This window comes from Festucalex cinctus, chromosome 15, assembly GCF_051991245.1.
Source record: "Festucalex cinctus isolate MCC-2025b chromosome 15, RoL_Fcin_1.0, whole genome shotgun sequence".
NCBI classification, from domain to species: Eukaryota; Metazoa; Chordata; class Actinopteri; order Syngnathiformes; family Syngnathidae; genus Festucalex; species Festucalex cinctus.
The window spans coordinates 26,148,304-26,168,670 of NC_135425.1; the positions used below are offsets into that span (position 1 = coordinate 26,148,304).

Consider the following 20,367-nt stretch of genomic DNA (forward strand, 5'->3'; position numbering starts at 1 on the left):
GGGCGGGGCCCAAACAGCAGCCCGATTGCATCAGCGCATGTGCTAATATTGCATTTGGCGTACTTATTTGGCGTCCAGTCGTCGTCGTCTGATTTGTGCAAAAATAATGGCGAGACGTGGCGACTCGCGAGCGTCCAGACGAGTGCCACGCGTGTCATCATCATCATCATCATCATCATCACGCAGTCAGACGTCTCTCGACGCTTCCTGATTTTCGCGTCAGGTGCAACGCATGACGCCTCCAACACACACGAAAAAAAAAGTTTTTTTTTGTTTTGTTTTTTCCAGCTGCTGGGCCGCTCACAAAAAAAGGCACACAAGGTGACATTCATATCATATAATAATAATAATAAAAATAATAATAAGTACCCCTCAGTGTCTGACCTAATAAAGCAACCAGTGACTAGCAGTCAGTGTCTGAAAAGCCAAACAATGACTTGCTTATAAATAAAGATGACTTGACGTGACTTGACTTAAACACATTCACTGCCATAGACGATTTTAGACGTCAGATTATTTTTTTAAGCGGCTCTCCCTATTAAAGCGACCTAGTGACTTGAAAGTTAGCATCTGACCCTTACGCTACTACCCACTAAGCCAAACAAGTGACCCAGTGACTAACAAATCAGTCTGACCCCAAATAGGAACCAGTGACTTGCATAAGTGTCAAACTTGAGAAATACCAGTAGAGCGACCAATGCCTGATAGTCAATGTCTGACTTTTAAAAATATGAAAACTCACTGACACTCAAAATTAAAAAATAAATAAATAATAAAAAAAAGACCAATCAGTAAGTGACCTAATTACGTTTTGGCTTCCTTCTACCCCTTTTTGTTTACTTTTATTGTACTTGTTTGAGAGAAATAAAGGTCAAATCAAAACAAATAAAGCAACCAGTGACTACCTGTCACTTTCACCTAAAAAACAACAACCGATGACTAGCTTAAGTGGCTAATCTAAGTAAAGTGACCAATGGCTGACAGTATCTGCCCCTCATGAAGTGAACACTGACTGACCTGGAAGAAGAAGAAAAAAAAAAAAACACAACAACAACGACCAGTGACTGACAGTCAGTGTTTAACCCAATTAAAGCGACCAATGACTGACAGTCTTTTAAAACTATGAAAACTGACTGACCCCCCAAAAATGACCAGTGAATGACCTAATAAAGCAACCAGTGACTAGAGGACAGTGTCTCACCTAAAAAAAAAATAATAATAAAAAAAATAGCAACCGATGACTAGCTTAAGTGGCTAATCCAAGTAAAGTGACCAACGACTGACAGTATCTGACCCTCATAAAGTGAACACTGACTGACCTAAAAATAAAATAAAATAAATGTGACATGACCAATTCAATAAAGCGACCAGTGACTGACAAAATAAAGCGACCAAGAACTGATGGTCAGTATCCGACCCTCATAAAGTACTTCTGACTAACCCAGTCAAGCAACCAATGACTGACGGTTATCTGACCCTCGCATAGCAACCAACGACGAGCAGTCAACGTCTTCCCTAATTGAAAAGCACTCATTGGTCTGTTTGTTCAACCAAATTAGACCGACCAGTGACTGTTGTGAGAACAAGCAAATGTTTTTAGCAAATAAAGTGACGAGTGACCGATACCTTTAAATCTATTGGGTTAAAAATGACCCAATATGGGTAAATTAGTATCCCAATATGTGCTATTTTTAACAGTTTTAGCTAGCTTAGCTAGCTTTAGCTAGCTTTTTTTTTTTTTTTAAACAACCTAATAAAATGAGCTAATGATTTTTTTTCTTTCTTTTTTTTTTTATTCATCTGCTCGGCGACAACAAGTCCATGTCTTGGTCATGTTGAACATTTGCCAGCATAATAAATATTAAATATAAATATCATAAATAGGCCTGATGTCACGCAGTTCCTCTGACGGCTTCTTGGGGGGTTTTCACGAGGAGGTGAAGCTCCCCCGGCCTCTGCACACTTTGCTCTTGATGCTCCTGAGTTCCCGGGCCACGTTGGTCAGGAACTCCTTGTAGGTCTTGACCACCACGCATCCGTAGACCTTCTGCTGGAACACGTTCTGGGCCGGCGGCTCCAGGGCCTCGGGCCCCCGGGCCGGCTCCTGCAGGTTGGGGAAGGCGTCCCGGTAGAAGGCCTGCACCAGGGACCCCAGACCCCGGCCCCGTTGGCCCACGCGGTCCAGCTGGCTCAGAAGCGGGCCGCCGGGGGCCTGGAGGTCCGCCTGCTGCTCGTAGACGCGCCTCAAGTGGGGCAGGAAGTCCCGCAGGTGGTCCAGGACGCTCTCCAGACGCTCGGGAAGCTCCAGGCCGGAGATGGCCGGCTCGGGGACGTCCTGGAGGGACGCCTGGCAGAAGACGTCCGACAGGTCCCCCTGGGAGGCTTTCTGCGAGGAGAGACCACGTTAAGACCTTGAGGATGATGCCAGAGAGAGACGACCGAGGAGGTCCGGACTCACGTAGGTCTTGATGAGGTCGGCGGATTCCTTCTGCGCGAGTCTGGTCAGCTTCAGGATCCGCTGGAGGGAGTCGGAACACTGGCGAGTCCTGACGGACGTCGTCCGATCGGCGCACAGCAGGAGCAGCAGGAGTGCAAGCAATGCTGGAGAGACGGGTAACGCACGAGACTCGTCATCCGACTGCATCTGCGGCTCGCCATGTCTGTCTTTGTCTGTCTAGTTGTCTGTCCGTCTCTTATTTGTCTATGTCTGTCTCTGTCTAGTTGTCTGTCCGTCTCTTATTTGTCTATGTCTGTCTTTGTCTAGCTGTCTGTCTGTCTGTCTCTTATTTGGCTCTGTCTGTCTCTGTCAATCTGTCTGTCCACCTCTTATTTGTCAATGTCTTTCTGTCTAGGTCAAGTTGTCTATCTGTCTGTCGCTCTTTCTACTGTCTGTCTGTCTCTTATTTGTCCTTGTCTGTCTGTCTTTGTCTAGCTTTCTGTCTGTCAATTATTTGCCTATGTCTGTCTGTCTAGCTGTCTGTGTCACTCTATCTACTGTCTGTTTGTCTCTTATTTGTCAATGTCCGTCTGTCTAGGTCTAGTTGTCTATCTGTCTGTCACTCGCTGTACTGTCTTTCATTTGTCTCTGTCTGGCTGTCTGTCCATCTCTTATTATTTGAATGTATGTCTCTGTTTAGTTTGCTATGTCTATGTCTGTCTGTCAATCTGTCTGTCCATCTCTTATTTGTCAATGTCTGTCTGTCTCTGTCTCGCTGTCTGTCCATCTCTTATTTGTTAATGTCTGTTTGTCTCTATCTGTCGCTCTATCGACTGTCTGTCTGTCTCTTATTTGTCAATGTCTGTCTGTCTGTCTGTCTCTGTCTCACTGTCTGTCTATGTCGCTCTAGCTACTGTCTGTCCGTCCATCTGTCTGTCTCTTATTTGACTATGTCTGTCTGGTCTCTGTCTAGCTATCTGTTTATACTTTCCAGCTGTCTGTCTGTCTGTCTGTCGATCTTGATTGTCAATTATGATGACCAATCCCAAACGAATGTTTCAGCCCCAAAGTCCTCGCTCACCTGTTGGCGTGAGCGTCCACTGAGTCCAAAGCGGGCGTCCAATCATCATCCTCCTCCTGTTCCAGGCAGCAGCGGCAGCAGCGAGCGTCAATCTCGTCTCTCTGGTCAGTCTTGGCAAGTCGGCGAGCGTCGCTTGCGTCTCTTCATGTTGCGCTTCGGCCGACTTGTGTTTTTTTAAAGAAGTGCCGGCAAACCGCATGTTTGTCATCTCAGGAAGTGACGGCAGAAAGTTTTTGTGAGGCAATCGAATTTCCAAGAATTTCCTCCTCGCCGGGTGCTGATGCGGCCCTTTTTTTTCTTTTTTTTTTTATTTGCTGGGAGTTTGGATGAAACTTTATTGACACGGCGGCGGGGCAATGCCCCAACATGCCCGCTCGTGGCCCAGGCTCGGGTCATGTTCAGGCGCTCGTTTTGCGTGTCCTCACTTGTTGTCGTCATCAATAATAATCATAATAATCATAATAATATGTTAATTGTAATTAGCGTAGTCATTAAAAAGCCTAATTTTAGGACTCATTTCAAATGCCGCATTTGTTTTATTATTGAATGATAGTAACTAAAATAGTAAATAAAACAATACTGTCAATAGTAATAATAATAATAATAAACAATATATTCTTTAACAAATTAACAATACAATAAAAATCACCATGAGTATTTTGGAAATCATACAATTTGCTGTCAAACACTTGACATGTTCTTAGCGCCCCCCACAGGACATGTGGGGAACTTTGACTTCTAATATTCCAGTGGTGGGCAAGCTACAAATTTTTATTTTTTTTATTTTTTCATTAAAAAATAAAATTAATTAAAAATAATAAATAAATATATATATATATATATATATATATATGAGTGCGTTATTGTATGAGAGCATTTTGAGAAGGAAGCAGCAGAAGCGTTGTTTCTTAATCTTGTGTTGGAGTTTTGTTACTGTGGGTGGTGGGCGAGGCCCCCGGCCGGAAGGGCCTGGCACAGTCAGACGGAGGTTACGCGATAGGGCGCCGCTGTTTCATCACGACTCGGCCAATGAGGAAGCGCGCTGCAAAGATTGTTGATAACGCAACACTTGTAAAAAAAAAAATGTAAATATAAATGTGTACTCATGGAGGCCAACGCTTGGTTTTTGTGGTCACTTCCGATGACGTCAATTCAATCATCGCTTATGACAGTTGACACATCAGATATGGAAAATAATAAAAAATAAATAAAAAAAACGAAGATAAATGACTCATGGGTGCACTTTTTTGACACCCCTAATATATATAAAATCCAAATATATTGTTTTAAATCATCATTTTCTGCATTTATAATCAAATATAGTGACCCAAAAAGAGATTGAGATGTTTTTCAACATAGTTTTTTTTTTATTTGTGTTTGAACCACACGGGAAATGGTGACCGGGTTCCCCATTTAACCATATTATCATCTTCCGTACTCATATTTATATTCCAACTAAATCCATATCTCAAGAAACTCACAACAGAATCATCATCATCATCATGAAAATCATCTCGCAAAACGTTGTGGGAAGCTTCCGAAGCACTCCAGTAAACCTTCTCTTGTTTTTCCATTATGATTATTATTAATTATTTTTTTTTAACGTGAACGTGTTGACGTTAGTAATTTGAAGACACTGAAGGAGCCTCGTAGCACTTTTTGGACTTGTGAAGGCTTCACTTGCACACGTAAAAACGGCCTTACTGCATACCAGGAACGTCATCATCATCATATTGTGAAAATTATTATCATTATTTTTTAAAGTCAATCAATTTTCTATTGCCTCCCGAATTGTTGAAGGTGATTCAACTATTCCGAGTTAAGACCACCAAGTTCCAAAAATTAGTGGGACTCGCTGACAACCTGAGTGAGATAACTCCATTTTTTTTCCCTCAAAGTTCAGATGACGCCTGGTCCAAATCAAGGTGACGTTCCAATTTTGGCCTGTAGGGGGAAGCCCTCAGTTTGTTTCTTTTCAGAAAAATTCCCGACTGAAACTGAACTTGATTGGCTAAAATTATGTTGTTGCAGTTTCGCGTCGACTACTGCCTGCTATCTTAAGTATGGTGTTCCACAGGGTTCAGTTGTGGGGCCTGTGCTCTTTTCATTGTATCTGCTGCTCATTTTAAGGAAACATTTTCTTCCACTGCTCTGCGGATGAGTGTCAGATCTGTGCTCTAAAAAGGCGCTCCCGCGTTGAGACGGAGGGCCAAAACTGCCAAAATTCTAAATAAATAAATGACTAAATAGACATAAATAAATACATTTGTATTTAATTTGTGATTTATATTTTTTTTCTATCCGTTTTTATTTTCACTTTTAGTCATTTATTCGTTTTTATTTAGTCATTTATTTTTTGATATATATTTTTTTAAATTTTTTATATCCGTTTTTATTTGCACTTTTAGTAATTTATTTATTTATTTTGTCATTTATTTATTTTTTGGGGTATATTTTTCGAATTACATTTTTTTACATCCATTTTTATTTTCATTTTTAGTCATTTATTTGTATATTTAGTCATTTATTTTTTGATATATTTTTCGAATTATATATTTTTTTTATATCCATTTTTATTTTCACTTTTAGTCTATTTATTTATTTATTTATTTAGTCATTTTATTTATTTATTTCGTCATTTATTCATTTTTTGGGTTTCATTTTTTACATTCATTTTTATTTTCACTTTTAGTCATTTATTGTTTTAGTCATTCATTTTATTTGATATATTTTTCGAATTATACTTTTTTATATAGGTTTTTATTCTCACTTTTAGCCATTCACTGTATTTATTTAATTAATCATTTATTTATTTATATATTTTTTAATTATTTTTTTTACATCCATTTTTATTTTCACTTTTAGTCATTTATTTATTTTGAATTTTGGCAGTTTTGGTCCTCCATACAAAAAATGTTTGGACTTGTATCACTATTGCACTAAATACTTTTGTTTTGTTTCTTTTCTTTCGGGAAATTTTGTCGACTGGCCCTGAAGACGATGACGACGACAGCATAAAACGTGCAAGCGATTAACATCCAATCAGAATATTCAATATGGTCCAAGTAAGTGCCATTTTATTTGTCAAAATCTGCGGAGAGCCAAAACGATGATCCAGAATTTACCACCGTGTTGTCAACCGGCAAGATTTATTTGCAGATTTTTCAAACTGTCTCCTGCAAATCGAGCAAAAAAAAAAAAAAATGGAGTCAACCCACTTTGGTTGTCAGTGGCTCATTTTGTTTTGTTTTGTCAATTTGTCAGGATGTTGTTGGGGGTGCGAGAGTGTTCAAAAGGGGGACAAGGCTAAAATTGGCGTAAGAAATGAAGCACCAAACGATTCTTTCTTTCCATTTGGTCATCAAATGGAAATTGTGCAACCTGTTTGACCAACGTCATGGCAAATATTGTGTCAGTCCGAACATTCGCTCACAATTCATGCACGACGCCCACTTGTCTTCTTTTTTCCGGGTTGCAACATCCTGCTTGGGCACTTTTCCGTGGGAATAAGTGAAAAAATGACAATTTGAGGAAAACAAATACATCACATTTTGCACTTCAAATATATTTTCATTATAATCGACATGTTTCAATAGAGAATGTATGAGTACATCCTCAAATCCATATTGAAACATGTCTGGGACTGAAAATAGAGTGAATTGTATTGATTGGCTCATGTGATTGATCCCATGTCAAACAGCAAAGAAAGAACAGCAACAAAAAAAAAAAGCAAAAATATGTATACAGAATATTTTTTCATACATTTGTATCACGCTATTTTATAATGACTGAAGTTGAATTTTATTTTCTAAAATATATATTTTTTTTTTAATTCAATATAATGAATGAAAAATATTTTGCACAATATTTTGTCAAATTTTTCCAGTTTTGAAATTGAATTTTATTGGCATATTTTTTTTTTACTTTGTTTGTACTCTAACATATTTTATAAGAGTTTATTTTTTTGCCATGATAATTTGATATTATACAATCAATAACTACATGAATCATTAACAAGTACAAAGGTGGTGTATTATAATTTCATTAAATCAAAACATGAAAAATGTGATATGTGAAATGCGCCGAATTTGGGGAACAAATTAAAAAGTGATTAATTAAATAATAATTAATGAAACAATTTAAATAAAAATCATTAAAATAGTAAATGAGAACATGGTTGGTTTAATTAAAATTTGAAGGGGGAAATAATTAAAAACTACGCAATGTTAAAACAATGAACGAACAATATTTTGCACAATGATTTGTCGCATATTTAAAATACGCAAATTAAAATTATTTTTGTCATTTGTGTCTATAATTTATTTTAAGGCTTTATATTCTACTATTAGAATTTGACACAAAAAAAGAACACATTCATGAATAATTACAGAAATTGTGTGTTGTTAATTAAATAAATATTGTCATTAAAATCAAAATAAACGAGACTAAGTGCAATTTCTGGAGAAATTGCGTGGGAATGCTGAAAGCTGAATGCTAATAGACGTAAATAGAAAGATAAATTATTTTTTTATTTATTATTTTCTTTCTCTCTCTCTAGAAAAAAAAGATAAATTATGTTAAAATTTTCAAGTATACCAATGAGAGAGCTAAAAAAAAAAAAAAAAAAAAAAATTCTCAAACTTTTGGATTTTTCAAAATAAAATATCAAATTTCAATTCTATTTTTTTCTTTTGCTGTAATCACATTTGCCATTAAATTTTTTTTGCTGATGTCTCATATTTCAACACCTTAAGTTTGAATTCCCAGGAAGAGTGTCCAAGTTGTGAAATCTGATCATCCAAAATTGCAACCCCGGTGAATTATCCGCAAATAATCCCGTCGTTCTGCCCGCCGTTTGTGATCAAATCTTTCGCAACTTACGCTCTCGAAATCAACCAAACTTTGTCAGCTCCGTCGCCACGTGAGTAAATAGACGGACGGGTTGTCGGTGGGCGTGTTCTAGCTAATACGCTCAAGTACAAATATTTATATCAAAAAACAGCACAATTTCTCACCATTGGTCATGTACAACAAGTTCGATGAGCAAATGGAACCAAAAAAAAAAAAGAAAAAAAATGAAATTAAATTTAAAAAAAGGCACGACAACTGAAAGAAAGGCATATGTGAACCTATCGTAACTCATGGGGCGGGGTCTTTTTTTTTTTTTTTTTTTTTTTTTTTTTTTTGAGTGGGGAGGGGCCACTGATCTGAATATATGACTGGATAGCCAGTAGCACATGCACGCCTGTGCAAGCCGCTGAAGTCACAAGGGTGGCCATCTTGCTACTCCCATCTCGTGCGCATAAACATAGCATAAGGCCGGGGGTGTGGTAGGGGGGGGATTTTTTTTTTTTTTTTTTTTAAATCGCTCAGTTCCTTAGACCCCAATTTTATATTTGGCAGAAGCATCTTTTGTTCAATTACAATTTATAAATTTTTTTATTTAACTCATTCACTCCCAGCCATTTTCATGATCTATTGCTATCAAAACATGGAACCTACCAAAAGAAAAATGTGTCTCTTCTTTCATCAGGAAAAAAAAAAAAAAAAAAAAGACGGTATATTTTTTAGCTGTTTTTATGTTTTGTAGCAATTAGCTAAGTTTCATCATTATTCACAAAAATGTTGAAAATACTGGGAAAAAGAGCTTGTTGCAACATGGACCTGGTTGATCTCTTATACTTGCCACCTGCTGGCCATTTTTTTTTCTTTCTTTTTTTTCTTTTTTTTTTGTAATAAGTACCATCGCTTTAAGCGACCACTTCAGGTCAGAAACTGCATCATCAAAGCCTTCAGACAAAAACTCTAGCATACAAAAAAACTAAAAAACGTATAAATACGTTTTTGGGAGTGAATGTTAAAAAAATATACCAAGTTTCCTCCTTGAAACATCATGAAGCATATAATTTATACACGTATTTAAGGCAAGTTTTAAAATGTCTGAAATCCTCGTTTGTTTTAACAAATTTAAAATATAATAAATCATGCTGTTTCTATAAGTGCCGTGTCAAATGTTCTCCAATTTGGATATTGTAAATGTATCGGATCGTATGCCGAGAAACTTTGTTTTTGTTTTTTTTTGTTTTTTGGGAGGAGCAAGATGGCAGCTTATCCAGTCATATATTCCAGTGGGAGGGGCTTCAAAAGCGAAAATGCTGATGACCACTATTTACAAACAGAGCCATGCGTCACGCGTCCCTAATAAAGTGCATGCAATGAGAAAAAAGCCATGACGCCGCCACGCTTTTGCGTTCACATTCCGGGGGGGAAAAAAAAAAAAAATTCAAAGAAAGTAGCTTGACACGACCGAGAAGAAGGAGCAGAAAATGAGTTTTAGAAACCACCAAAAAGAAGAAGTTCGGACTAGAAGAAGAGAAAGGACCAAGAAGAACAACCGAAAAGGAAGATGAGCCGTTTCTCAAATGATGTCAGATCTCAAGATGCATTTTTTTTTTTTTTTGCTGCTGCTATCAAAATGGCTGAGGAGAGGACTCACATTTATATCTATATATTTTTTTCACCTTTTTATATTTGTAAAGTTGAATAAAGTACGTTCGTCGCGGAGTCGGTTCTCCGAGACCGTTCTTACCGAGACCGTAACCCGCCGAGTCCGAACTCTGCGTTCTTGATATTGAGAAACAGCGAGACGAGGGAAAAACTGAAGAAGATGACAACAACAAAAAACATAGGAAGGAGATCAAAAAGGATGAAAAGAAGAAGAAGAAGAAGAAGAAGAGCAGCACGGATGGCGTCGATGTTGTCCGCAGCTCACATTCCACAATGTCCTGGACGTCGTCGGGGTGGGCAAACGTTTTGTGCTCAAGGGCCACGTTTGGATTTTGAAAACTCACTTTCAGCGATGAAGTCCAAAAATCTAATCTGGAGGTCAAATATCTTTTTTTTTTTTTTTCCCCAATTGTATTATGCGTATATAATTATATTGCATATAAGTGATGTCAGACAATTAAAATTTTTTAATTGGATTATCATCATGATTAATCACAAATTTTGCATCTGTTCTAAATGTACAATAACTTTTCATACGCAAGATAAAAGAGGGGGAAAAAATGTCAAACTAATACAAGTATGGCTGCATCATTTAGTCACTGATACAAATTTAGTGCAAATGAATAAAAATGATGTACTGTACTGCAAAAAGGTTGAGGTCATTTTTCCGCCACTAGACGGCATAATTGCATTTGTAAGACGTTGACGGCTCAGCGCATTTTTTTTTCCATATTTAAGAGCTATCTAATCTTTAAGATAAACTAACTTGAGAAATTTTGCACTTTTTTTTTTTTTTAATTATAAAATAAAACTTGAGCCCAGTCTCCACAAATATATGCATTATTATTATGACATTTATTACTGCTAAATTTTGACGTGGACGTGTCTGCTGCCTTGAGACTGGAATTCCCCCAGTACAGGCTTTACAAGTAAGGGTTTTTTAATTATTAATTATTATAATTAATTAATTGATTAATTAATTATTATAATAATTAATTATAATTATTAGAATTATTATATAATATTATATATATATATAGGCATGATTTAATGAGAAAAATGTATTTTAAAAATCAATCAATCAGTCAAATGTTTGTTTGTTACCCAAATTGGCTAAACGAGTGCACCAAATAATTTCGGATTTGGCCCAGGTGACCCCCCAGGTCAAACTTTGCCCACCCCTACTCTACACATACACACGCACACACATACACACACAAATGATGGAGTCCTACTGAAACATATCAAAGTGCCCATTTTAGCAAAAAATTTCCTGAATTATTCACTCCATACCAAAAAACCGAGACGAGGAGGAGGAGGAGGAGGAGTCATCCCAACAACAGGAGCGACAGAATCGGCGTGGATTGTGTGGCAACTTTCGCCGCCTAGAAACGAGTTTCTCCGCCGCTGCCGGAAAAACAATCCGAAAAAAAAAAAAAAATGTGTGGTCCGCTTTCATCTGTTGTCGTCTTTGAGGAACAAGTCCAAAGATCCCAGACTGCCGAAGCCCAGGATGCGAGTCTCGCTGTCGAAGGACAAAATCTCTCGCTCCTGACGATCAAACAGAGTTTTGATCCTCTCGCTGCGATCCTTCTGCAGAGCCGAAAGCTCCTCCTCCATCTGCAAACACCAAAAAGGGGTTCGAGTGAACGAAAACTAACGAGGAAAAAAAACATCCAAAAAACAATTTCGTTAACAAAATAAAATAACAACGAAAATGCTTTTTAATTAAAAAAAAAAAAAAACGAAAATGAATAATTATAGCAAAAAATGTCCTTCTTCCTGTCTTGGGTAATTAATTTAATGCATGAGCCTTTGGGAATGATTTGAAATCAGATTTGAAGTCAATTTATTTGAATATGAACCGGAATAAGGACGTTTGAAAGCGTGTCACACAGCAGTGACGTCATCGCAGCAGCAGCCAATAGAAAAGCACCAAAAGATGATGTTGCTCCCATGGTGTTGTGGTTGTTTTTTTTTTTTTGTTTTTTTTTAATATTATGCACAAGTAATACACATAAAAAAAACTAAATTTAACACTGAAACTAACTAAATAAAACAGAGTTTTTATTAAATAACTCAAACTAATAAAAACTAACACAACCACCCCGAAAACTTGAAAAAATAAAAATAAAACTAACTAAATTTAAAAAACAAAACTCAAAACAAAATCAAAACTAACTAACATGAAAAATTCCAAAACTATAATAACCCTAGAAAGCGCTATATAAAAAAAGATGACTTGACTTGACTTGACTTGACTTGACCGGCGCACACACATGCATTTAGACCTTTAAACGAAACTCAACACGAAATCAAAACTAACTAAAATGAAAAATTCTAAAACTGTAACAACCCTAGAAAGTGATATATAAATAAAGATGACTTGACTTGACTTGACTTGGCTTGACTTGACTTGACTGGCGCGCACACACACACGCATTTAGACCGGCAAGCGCTAAAAGCGACCAATCAGGGGACAGCAAACGACGCTGGCGGCGATGTGACTGTCTTACCTTCTGCTCCAGGTGGGCCCGGCGCAAGGAGACCCTCTGCTGGAGCTTCTGCAGCTCTCGCTCGTGCTGGCTCTCCATCTGCGACCTGGTCTTGCTCTGGTAGGCGTCCAGCAGCTCCATCTCCTGCTTCAGCTGCCGCTTCAGGGCGTCGCACTCCGACTCTTGCTCCGCCTCCAACCGCATCTGCAAATTATTCCCACAAACGCTGACCATCGGCGCTCTGACCGCAACCAGGCAAGTGCAACGGTAAAAGAGGAATCACTTTCTCAAAATTTGTATTATATTTTTTTTTTTGGAATATGCTGCTTTATCGAAAGCATAATAATGACTTAGGGATGTAACAATAACAGCAATATCGTGATATCAGCACATCTGTTAAAAAAAAAAAAAAAGTCGGGTTGATATCCATTTGTGCAGCTCTAGCACCCTCTTGTGGCTATTTTTTTTTAGTGCAGTTTAATTTTCACAAGGCATGTTTTAGCCCTTCTATGTTTCAAATTCACATTAATGGTCAGATGAAGTGAGTCAATATGTGGAGGAAATCAATGCGTGCGTGCATTAGCAAGTAAGCGCCTCAATATATATTTTTTTCATATATATTTATAGTATTCTTATTTTTCATTAATGTACAAAAGCACAATATTGCATGTTTTTTTTGTTTACTTTTTTTTTTTTTTTTTTTTTTTTTTTTAGCATGAACATGATCTTTTGAGTTAATCACATAAAAAATTTTAAAAATAAATGGGAGCAAGAAAACAAGTGTTGCATTAATATTTTTGTCGAATAATAAATTGTTTTTGCCACATTTTGGTTCCAATTCAATGCAGATTGTGCTTCTGCTGTGCACACCTTGGCCACATGAGGGCAGTATAACACAAACATGGATGGATGTAAACGGAGACGGTCAAAACTCCTCAGTAAGCCGCAGTCAAATTCGCCATCCATTCGTCGCAGAAGATGAAGAATATGTACCGTGTGAGTATTGTTTTCATTTCTGTCTTACATGTGTCACGATTTCTGTCGTTTAAAGGATTATAACAGTGATGCTAGTTTGATTAGCGTGGTTGCGTTTTTTTTGTTTTTGTTTTTTGTTGCGGCCGTACCGCTTGCGAGTTGGTCATCTGGTTGATGGAGCGCTCGTACTGCTCGGCCAGCACGGCCAGCTTGCGGGTCTGCTCCTCCTTCAGGCCCCTGAGGAGAGTCTTGTGCTCGCCTTTGGGCGACACCTCCAGCTGGTGGTTGCGCAGCGCTTTGTACTGCTTGTTCTGGACCTTGCACGTGTCCTGGAACTGCTTCTTGATCTGCAGCTCCAGCGTCTGAGGGACGGGACGGGACGGAACCAGTCATTTTTATTTTTTTTTTACTTTTTTTTTTTTTTCAATCTTTTTTTTATTTTATTTTTGGGAGTGTGATAAAAAATTAAATGCAATTATAATTGGTGTCAATTAAATTAGATTTTTGCTATTTGGGGCCAGCCCGTTGCCAAATTGTCATGAAAAAAAAAATACTGTTGTCCTATTTTATTCTCCCCACTTTTTTTCCTCCAATATTTATAGCCAATATATATATATATATTTTTTTTTTACCCCACTTTTTCCAAGAGTGTTTTAGATTACAATAAATATATTGTATCATTAGAAGGTCAACATTTTTTCTTTTTTTTTCTCATTTAACAATTACCATATGTTATTTATTTATTTAGAGTTTGGGATTACAATAATCCAGTAGTACAATAATAGTGATCTCATTTAACTCATTCACTGCCATTGACGGAAAAAGACGTCAAATGATGCATTTTTTGCTGGACTAGCAGTGAATGTGCGAAAAATTATAATGTTTTATTTATTTATTTATGTATTTATTTGATCACATGCCAATTTTATTTTTTGTATGCACCATATAAATTAATTGTATTTGTATTTTTTTTTTAAATAATAGAAACGAAATAACTACATTTGATTAAATTACAGCTAATTGATGTCTTTCAAGTTATCCATATCCAAAAACTACAATACTTAATCCACAAATTACATTATAAAAGCATACAAAGTTACACCAACTTAAAGGGATACTTGTCTCATTGAACAATAGTAGTTTGAGTATCGTGTACTTAATTAATCTATTTGATTATTTTGAATATTCGGGTTTACAGTGTACAAAGGAAGATCAGATTTGGGGGGCGTTTTTTTTTTTTTTTTTTTTTTCTCTCTCTCTCTCCCGATCCACGAAATCTGCGAAATCTGTGCAATCTGCGAAATCTGCGCCATCTGCGAACGGGGGCCACCTTGAGGTCCCGGGGCCGCTGCCTGTGCTCCAGGGCGTGTTTGCGCAGGAGCTCGCGCTGCCTGCGCTGGTTGTACTCCTCCTGGTTGTCCAGCTCGGTCTGGTGCTGCAGCCGCACGAGTTGTGCGCGCAGCTTGTGGAGCACGTCGAGCTGCCGCCGCTCCAGCTCCTGCGTGGCCTCGTCCTGGCGGATCATCAGCGCCTGCTCCATCTCCTTCTGGCTGCGCTTCTTGTTCAGCTCCTAGCGACGCCACGTTATCATTAAGATTACCTTGGCGCAATATCAGGTTATGAAGCAAAATACAGTTAACGCATTTGCTCCCAAAAACGTATAAAAACGTTTGATTTTAAATATTGCCATGCTCCCAAAGACGTATTTATACGTTTTTTTGGGTGTGTTTTTCTATGCTAGAGCATACAGAAGACTTTGATGCAGCCTCTGAACTGAAGAGAAAGCTCGAAGCAATGGTAGTTACTATAAAAACAGCCAGCAGGTGGCAGCAGAGTATAAGAGATCAACCAGGGCCATGATGAAAAAGGCTCTTTTCCCCACTGTTTTAAACAGATTTAGGAATAATGATGAAACTTTGCTATATTCTAATGCTAATTGCTGCAAAACGGAAACAGAAATATACTTTTTTTTTTCGTGATGAAAGAAATTTATAGCAATCGAACACAATATTTTTTGAGTCTTGCAAAATTCAATTAAAATGGCTGGGAGTGAACGAGTTAATCCATCTCAGGGAGCGGCCATTTTGCCACTGTCCACTGAAGATGACATCACAGTTGCTCGGGCAACGCAGCTCAGCTTCAGAAAACAAGTGAGCTGTGATTGGTCGTTGCCCGAACCTGGAGCAACTTTTGCTGCAATCAAGGATGGTCGGAAATCGGGCTCCGCCCGCCCTTGAGGTCAAAATCGCTATCCCCCATTTTGTTTGTTTACTTTCGCTCTCGAACGCTTTCATGTCGGACATGGGAAGAAAACAACCCCCAAAACTCGGATAAATCCGACTTCCGACCATCCTCGAATGCAGCATGTGATGTCATCATCGGTGGACGGCAAGTTGGCAAAATGGCCGCTACGGCGCCGTCACCTCTCGGAGTTGCTCCTGCTCGAAGTCGTGCTTCCTGAACAGACTCCGCCTCTTGAGGGCGCGGCAGCTGCGCTCGTAGACGAGCCGCTGCTGCGCCAGCAGGTTGGCCTCCTCCTCCGCCTGCGAGCGCTGAACGGTCTCCTTGTGCCGCGACAGACGCTCCTGCTTCTCCTCTTTCGGGGTGCACGGGTCCTCGTTCATCTCCTTTGGAAAAAAAAAAAAAGAAATAAGACAACAAACAGGCGCCCTCTTGTGGTACAAGAAAGTAGGGATGTACTTTTTTGTGTACGTTCTATTTCCATTCACTTGGAAAAAATATTTACATCTCTTGTTTTTCTGACTCATTTTTTGGGGAGCTTTGTCTTTTTTGAGTATTTTTTTTTTTTCAGTTTTTATTATTTTTTTTGTGTGTTCTACTGAATATTTTTTTCCTGTCATAAAAAGAATATTCAGAAAAACAGGGGGAAAAAATATTCAGAAAAAGTGTTCAGAAGTAAAAAAAATAAAATAAATAAATAAATACTCAGAAAAACAGAAATTTTTTTTCTTGTGTTTTTTTTTTTTTTTCTTCTCCTGTTTTTCTGGTTAATTTTTCCTGTATTTTTTTAAATATTTTTTTTGACAGAAAAAAAATATTCAATAAAATAGAACAAAAATATATATAAAAAAAAAAAAAACAGGGAAAAAAATTACTCCAAAAACAACAAACTCACCAAAAAAAAAAAAAGTCAGTAAAACTGGAGTTTTGTTTTTTTTTTGCCCAAAAGAATGCAATACGCTTTCGTAATTTCCAACTGATTTAGGACAATTTTGCATTTCTGATTCCAAAAATTTTGCTCAGTTGAAATTTAAAAAAATCGGATTTTCTTCTTGTTGACGATCAGGTCGATTACCTGTGCCGATATTCACCATTTTGATGGCTATTGCGGCCTTTTTCAAAAATCTGACGGTCGATAAGTACACAAAATGCTTCATGTTTTGTCTTATTTCCTAGTTTGACATTTTTTTATTACATTTCCGAAAATGTCAACATAATAAAAAAAAGAGTTTCATCCATTTTGGAGTAAAGTTGTAAGATAAGAAAAAGTGGAATTTGGAGGAAAACATTTTGGGATGTTTTGTGTGTCTTTTGTTTTTGTTTACTTCTTTGATTTTGTCCTTGCAGAGTCGGTACTCTCGCTTTTGGCTCTCCAGGAAGGACGTCAGCTCCTTCTTCTGCTGAGCCGCGATTTGCTGCTGGATGCGACGCTCCTCGCCGGCCGCCGATTTCGTCTGACGAGGTGAGGAAGAGGCGTCGTCATCATCATCATCATCATCATCATCATCATCAGAGCTGTCGTTAGTGTCGGCGCCGTCGCCATCGACATCGTCGTCGTCGTTCTCGTCATTATTGTCGTCAGCATAACCGTCGTCGTCACCTTTGTTATTGTCCAAATGATTGTCGTCATGATAATCGACATCATCATAGTCATCAAAATTTCAATCAGCGTTGTATTCATCATCATCATCATCTTAATTAGCATCAATTCTCATCATCCTCATTATCGCCATCCTTATAGTCATCCTAACAATCGCAATCATCATCGTCGTCATACTTATCGTCGTCGTTGTCATCACCACTATAATCATGATGATCATCATTAATATCATCATCATCGATATTCTTACAATCCTAATCAAACTATCTTCACCATCATTGCCATCATAATTATCATCATAGACATCATCATCATCATCATCAATTTATCATGATCATCATCATCATCATAATTAGCATCAATTGTCGTCATCCTCACGATTATCGTCATCCTTATAGTCATATAAATCGCAATCATCATCATCATCGTCATACTTTTCGTCATTTTTGTCATCCCCACTGTAATCATGATGATGATGATCATCATCCTCATCATTATTATCGTCATCACTGTTATTCTAGTCAGCATTATCATCGTCATCATAATCATCATCACAATATCATCATCATCATCAAGACAATCAACTTTGTTATCGTTCTCATCGTCAAACTTATCAGCATCCTCACCATGATTATCATCATTGCCATCATAATTATCGTCATGATTGTCATCATCATGATTATAATCATGATCATCATCATAATCATAATTAGCATCAATTGTCATCACGATTATCGTCATCCTTATAGCCATCATAACAATTGCAATCACCATCGTCATCATCGTCGTCATACTTATCGTCATTGTCATCACCACTATAGTCGTGATGATGATGATGATCATCATGATCATTATTGCCATCACCGTTATTGTCGTCAGCATTGTCATCGTCATCTTAATAATCATGATCATCATCACAATCGTCATAATTATCATCATCATATGATCATCACAATCATCGTCATTCTTATAATCACCACAGTCATCGTCCTAATTATCGTCATTGTCGTCCTCAGTGCCGCTCACAGCGATTTTTATTTTTATTTTTTTGTTAGCTGTTCTCAAACGCAAACGCGGCCGTTAGCATGGCGTTAGCCGTTAGCATGGCGTTAGCCGTTAGCGCAGCGCACCTCTCTGTCGGTCTGGGCGGCGTGGCGCTTGGCCAGCCGCTCCAGCTCGGCGTAGGTGGCGTTGGCCTGCGTCTCCAGCTCCTTGTGCAGCCTGAGCCGGTGCTGGTCCATCTCGGCCTTGAGCCTGTTCTCCAGGACCATCAGCTGCTTCTGGTGCTGCCGCCGCATGCGCTTGTAGCCAGACATCTGCTGCCGCAGCTCAAAGTTCTGCTCATGCTCCTGGATCTCCCGGATGACCTGCGCAGAAAAAAAAACAAAAAAAAAACGCAACTTTTGGTGAAACTTGCGTAAGTGTGCACACCCCGATTATGAACGGCGACGAGTGCGAGCGGCATGCAGCGATCGCATTCAAACTGTTTCCTTGAATAAAGTTCAGCAGTTTATGTTATGGCAAACTGTCAAAATGCGGCGAAATTGGCAAAAATTTGGAAATTCAACCAAATTGAAGACAAGAAGAAAACCGTTTAGAGAGATGGAACCCGAATTTTACACGCTCTAAAAAGAGAATTGTTGAACCAATTTAAGATTAAAAATTCAATTGTTGACCAACTTTAAAAAAAAAAAAAAAAAAAAAGCCTACTAGAACTAGAACTTTTTTTCTTCAAATGGATCTAAAAGTTCATTGTAGTAATTGTGAACCGTTCCAGTGTTATTGCCTTAAACCAGATGCACTTGAGGGTTAGTTATTAGAGGGTGTGCACACTTTTGCAACTACAACTTTTGGGATTTTTTATTTTTTATTTTTTTTAACACAAAAGCATTTAACCAGAGCAGATTTTTTTTTAAGGTGATGAAGAGCGAGGAGGAGGAGGAGGGGAAAATGACATCCATTAACAGGATGTGGTTACCATGACGACGGATGGATGTAGTCATAGCATAGCGCGTGAGTGCCCCCCCCCCCCCTTCCCTCCTCCTCCCCCCTTTTCACACACGCACATGCACGCGCATTACACATTTTTTTTTTTTTTTCAACTCTCTTTCTCGTTCCTCTTCATGCAATCGACGGACGAGAGCGACAAGTAGATACCAAAGATGATGATGATGAAGATGATGATGATGTGACGGTGTTGCGTTCGCGGGTCCCGCGGCGTCGTCGTCGTCGTCGCCGCCGCCGGCTGTGGTGAGAAGAAGGCCGCAGCTGTGGCCCGCTGGAGTCCCCGTGCGCGGCCTCATCCCTTCTTCACGCCGGCAACATGCTCCTGCAGCGCGGACGACGAGCGGAGGAAGGAGGAGGAAGTTGAGCCGCGCTTCAGGCGCTGCCGGGCGCCGCCGGCTGCTTCCCGGTCCCCGCGGCAGCTGGCCCGCGTTCCTTGTGTCCGACGTCCGCGAATGCAGCACACGTCCGCCGCGCCGCCGGCGGCCTCACGCGCATCCTGCAGCTTCCGCTCGAGCTACGCGGGCCGCGCGCGGGTCCTTGTCGGCCGGCCCGAGAAGCTGCTGCTGCTGCTGCTGCATCCGTCCAGTCCAGCCAATCGATGCGAAAAGCGAGATTCTCCGGAAGCGGGGCGGTGACAATAATACAGATAATAATAATAATAATAATAATAACGTGGAAGGGGGAGGGGTGGGGGGCGGCAATTACGCAATGCCTACCATTGATAATCGCGGAAAGATGTGATGTAATTTAGCGGCACCGGAGCGGAGGCAGGCTGAGGCTTTCCCCGGGCGACGCTCGCCACGCTCGGCTGGAGGACGGCGGCGGCTCGCTGGCGAGAGGCGAGTGCGAACATGGTGGCCGAGTGTCCCGATGTGACGCCGCTCGGAGGCTCGGATGTGTGTCCTACATTTACAGCGCACTTGGTCATGGTAGGTGCTTCTCGTGCCTTCTATTCATCTCTTCTCCTCTCTCGCCCGCTCGCTCGCTCGCTCTCCCTTTTTCTTTTTCTTTTTTTGGGACCGCT

The 20,367-nt window shown here is 39.2% G+C and overlaps 2 protein-coding genes across 2 annotated transcripts; both read right to left on the reverse strand.

Annotated features, from left to right (window-relative positions):
• Positions 1-1,892: 1,892 nt before the first annotated feature.
• On the reverse strand, positions 1,893-3,659 carry m17 (IL-6 subfamily cytokine M17). The gene is made up of 3 exons (XM_077498523.1): positions 3,519-3,659; positions 2,459-2,601; positions 1,893-2,386 (listed from the first exon to the last, which is right to left on the reverse strand). Exons 1-3 carry the CDS (start codon positions 3,565-3,567, stop codon positions 1,928-1,930), a joined length of 651 nt encoding a protein of 216 aa, XP_077354649.1. The 5' UTR covers positions 3,568-3,659; the 3' UTR covers positions 1,893-1,927.
• A 5,197-nt stretch (positions 3,660-8,856) lies between these two features.
• Positions 8,857-20,333, reverse strand: taok3b (TAO kinase 3b). The gene is made up of 8 exons (XM_077497193.1): positions 19,494-20,333; positions 18,467-18,703; positions 17,062-17,190; positions 15,919-16,122; positions 14,826-15,065; positions 13,645-13,857; positions 12,542-12,724; positions 8,857-11,645 (listed from the first exon to the last, which is right to left on the reverse strand). Exons 2-8 carry the CDS (start codon positions 18,650-18,652, stop codon positions 11,481-11,483), a joined length of 1,320 nt encoding a protein of 439 aa, XP_077353319.1. The 5' UTR covers positions 18,653-18,703; positions 19,494-20,333; the 3' UTR covers positions 8,857-11,480.
• Positions 20,334-20,367: the final 34 nt, after the last annotated feature.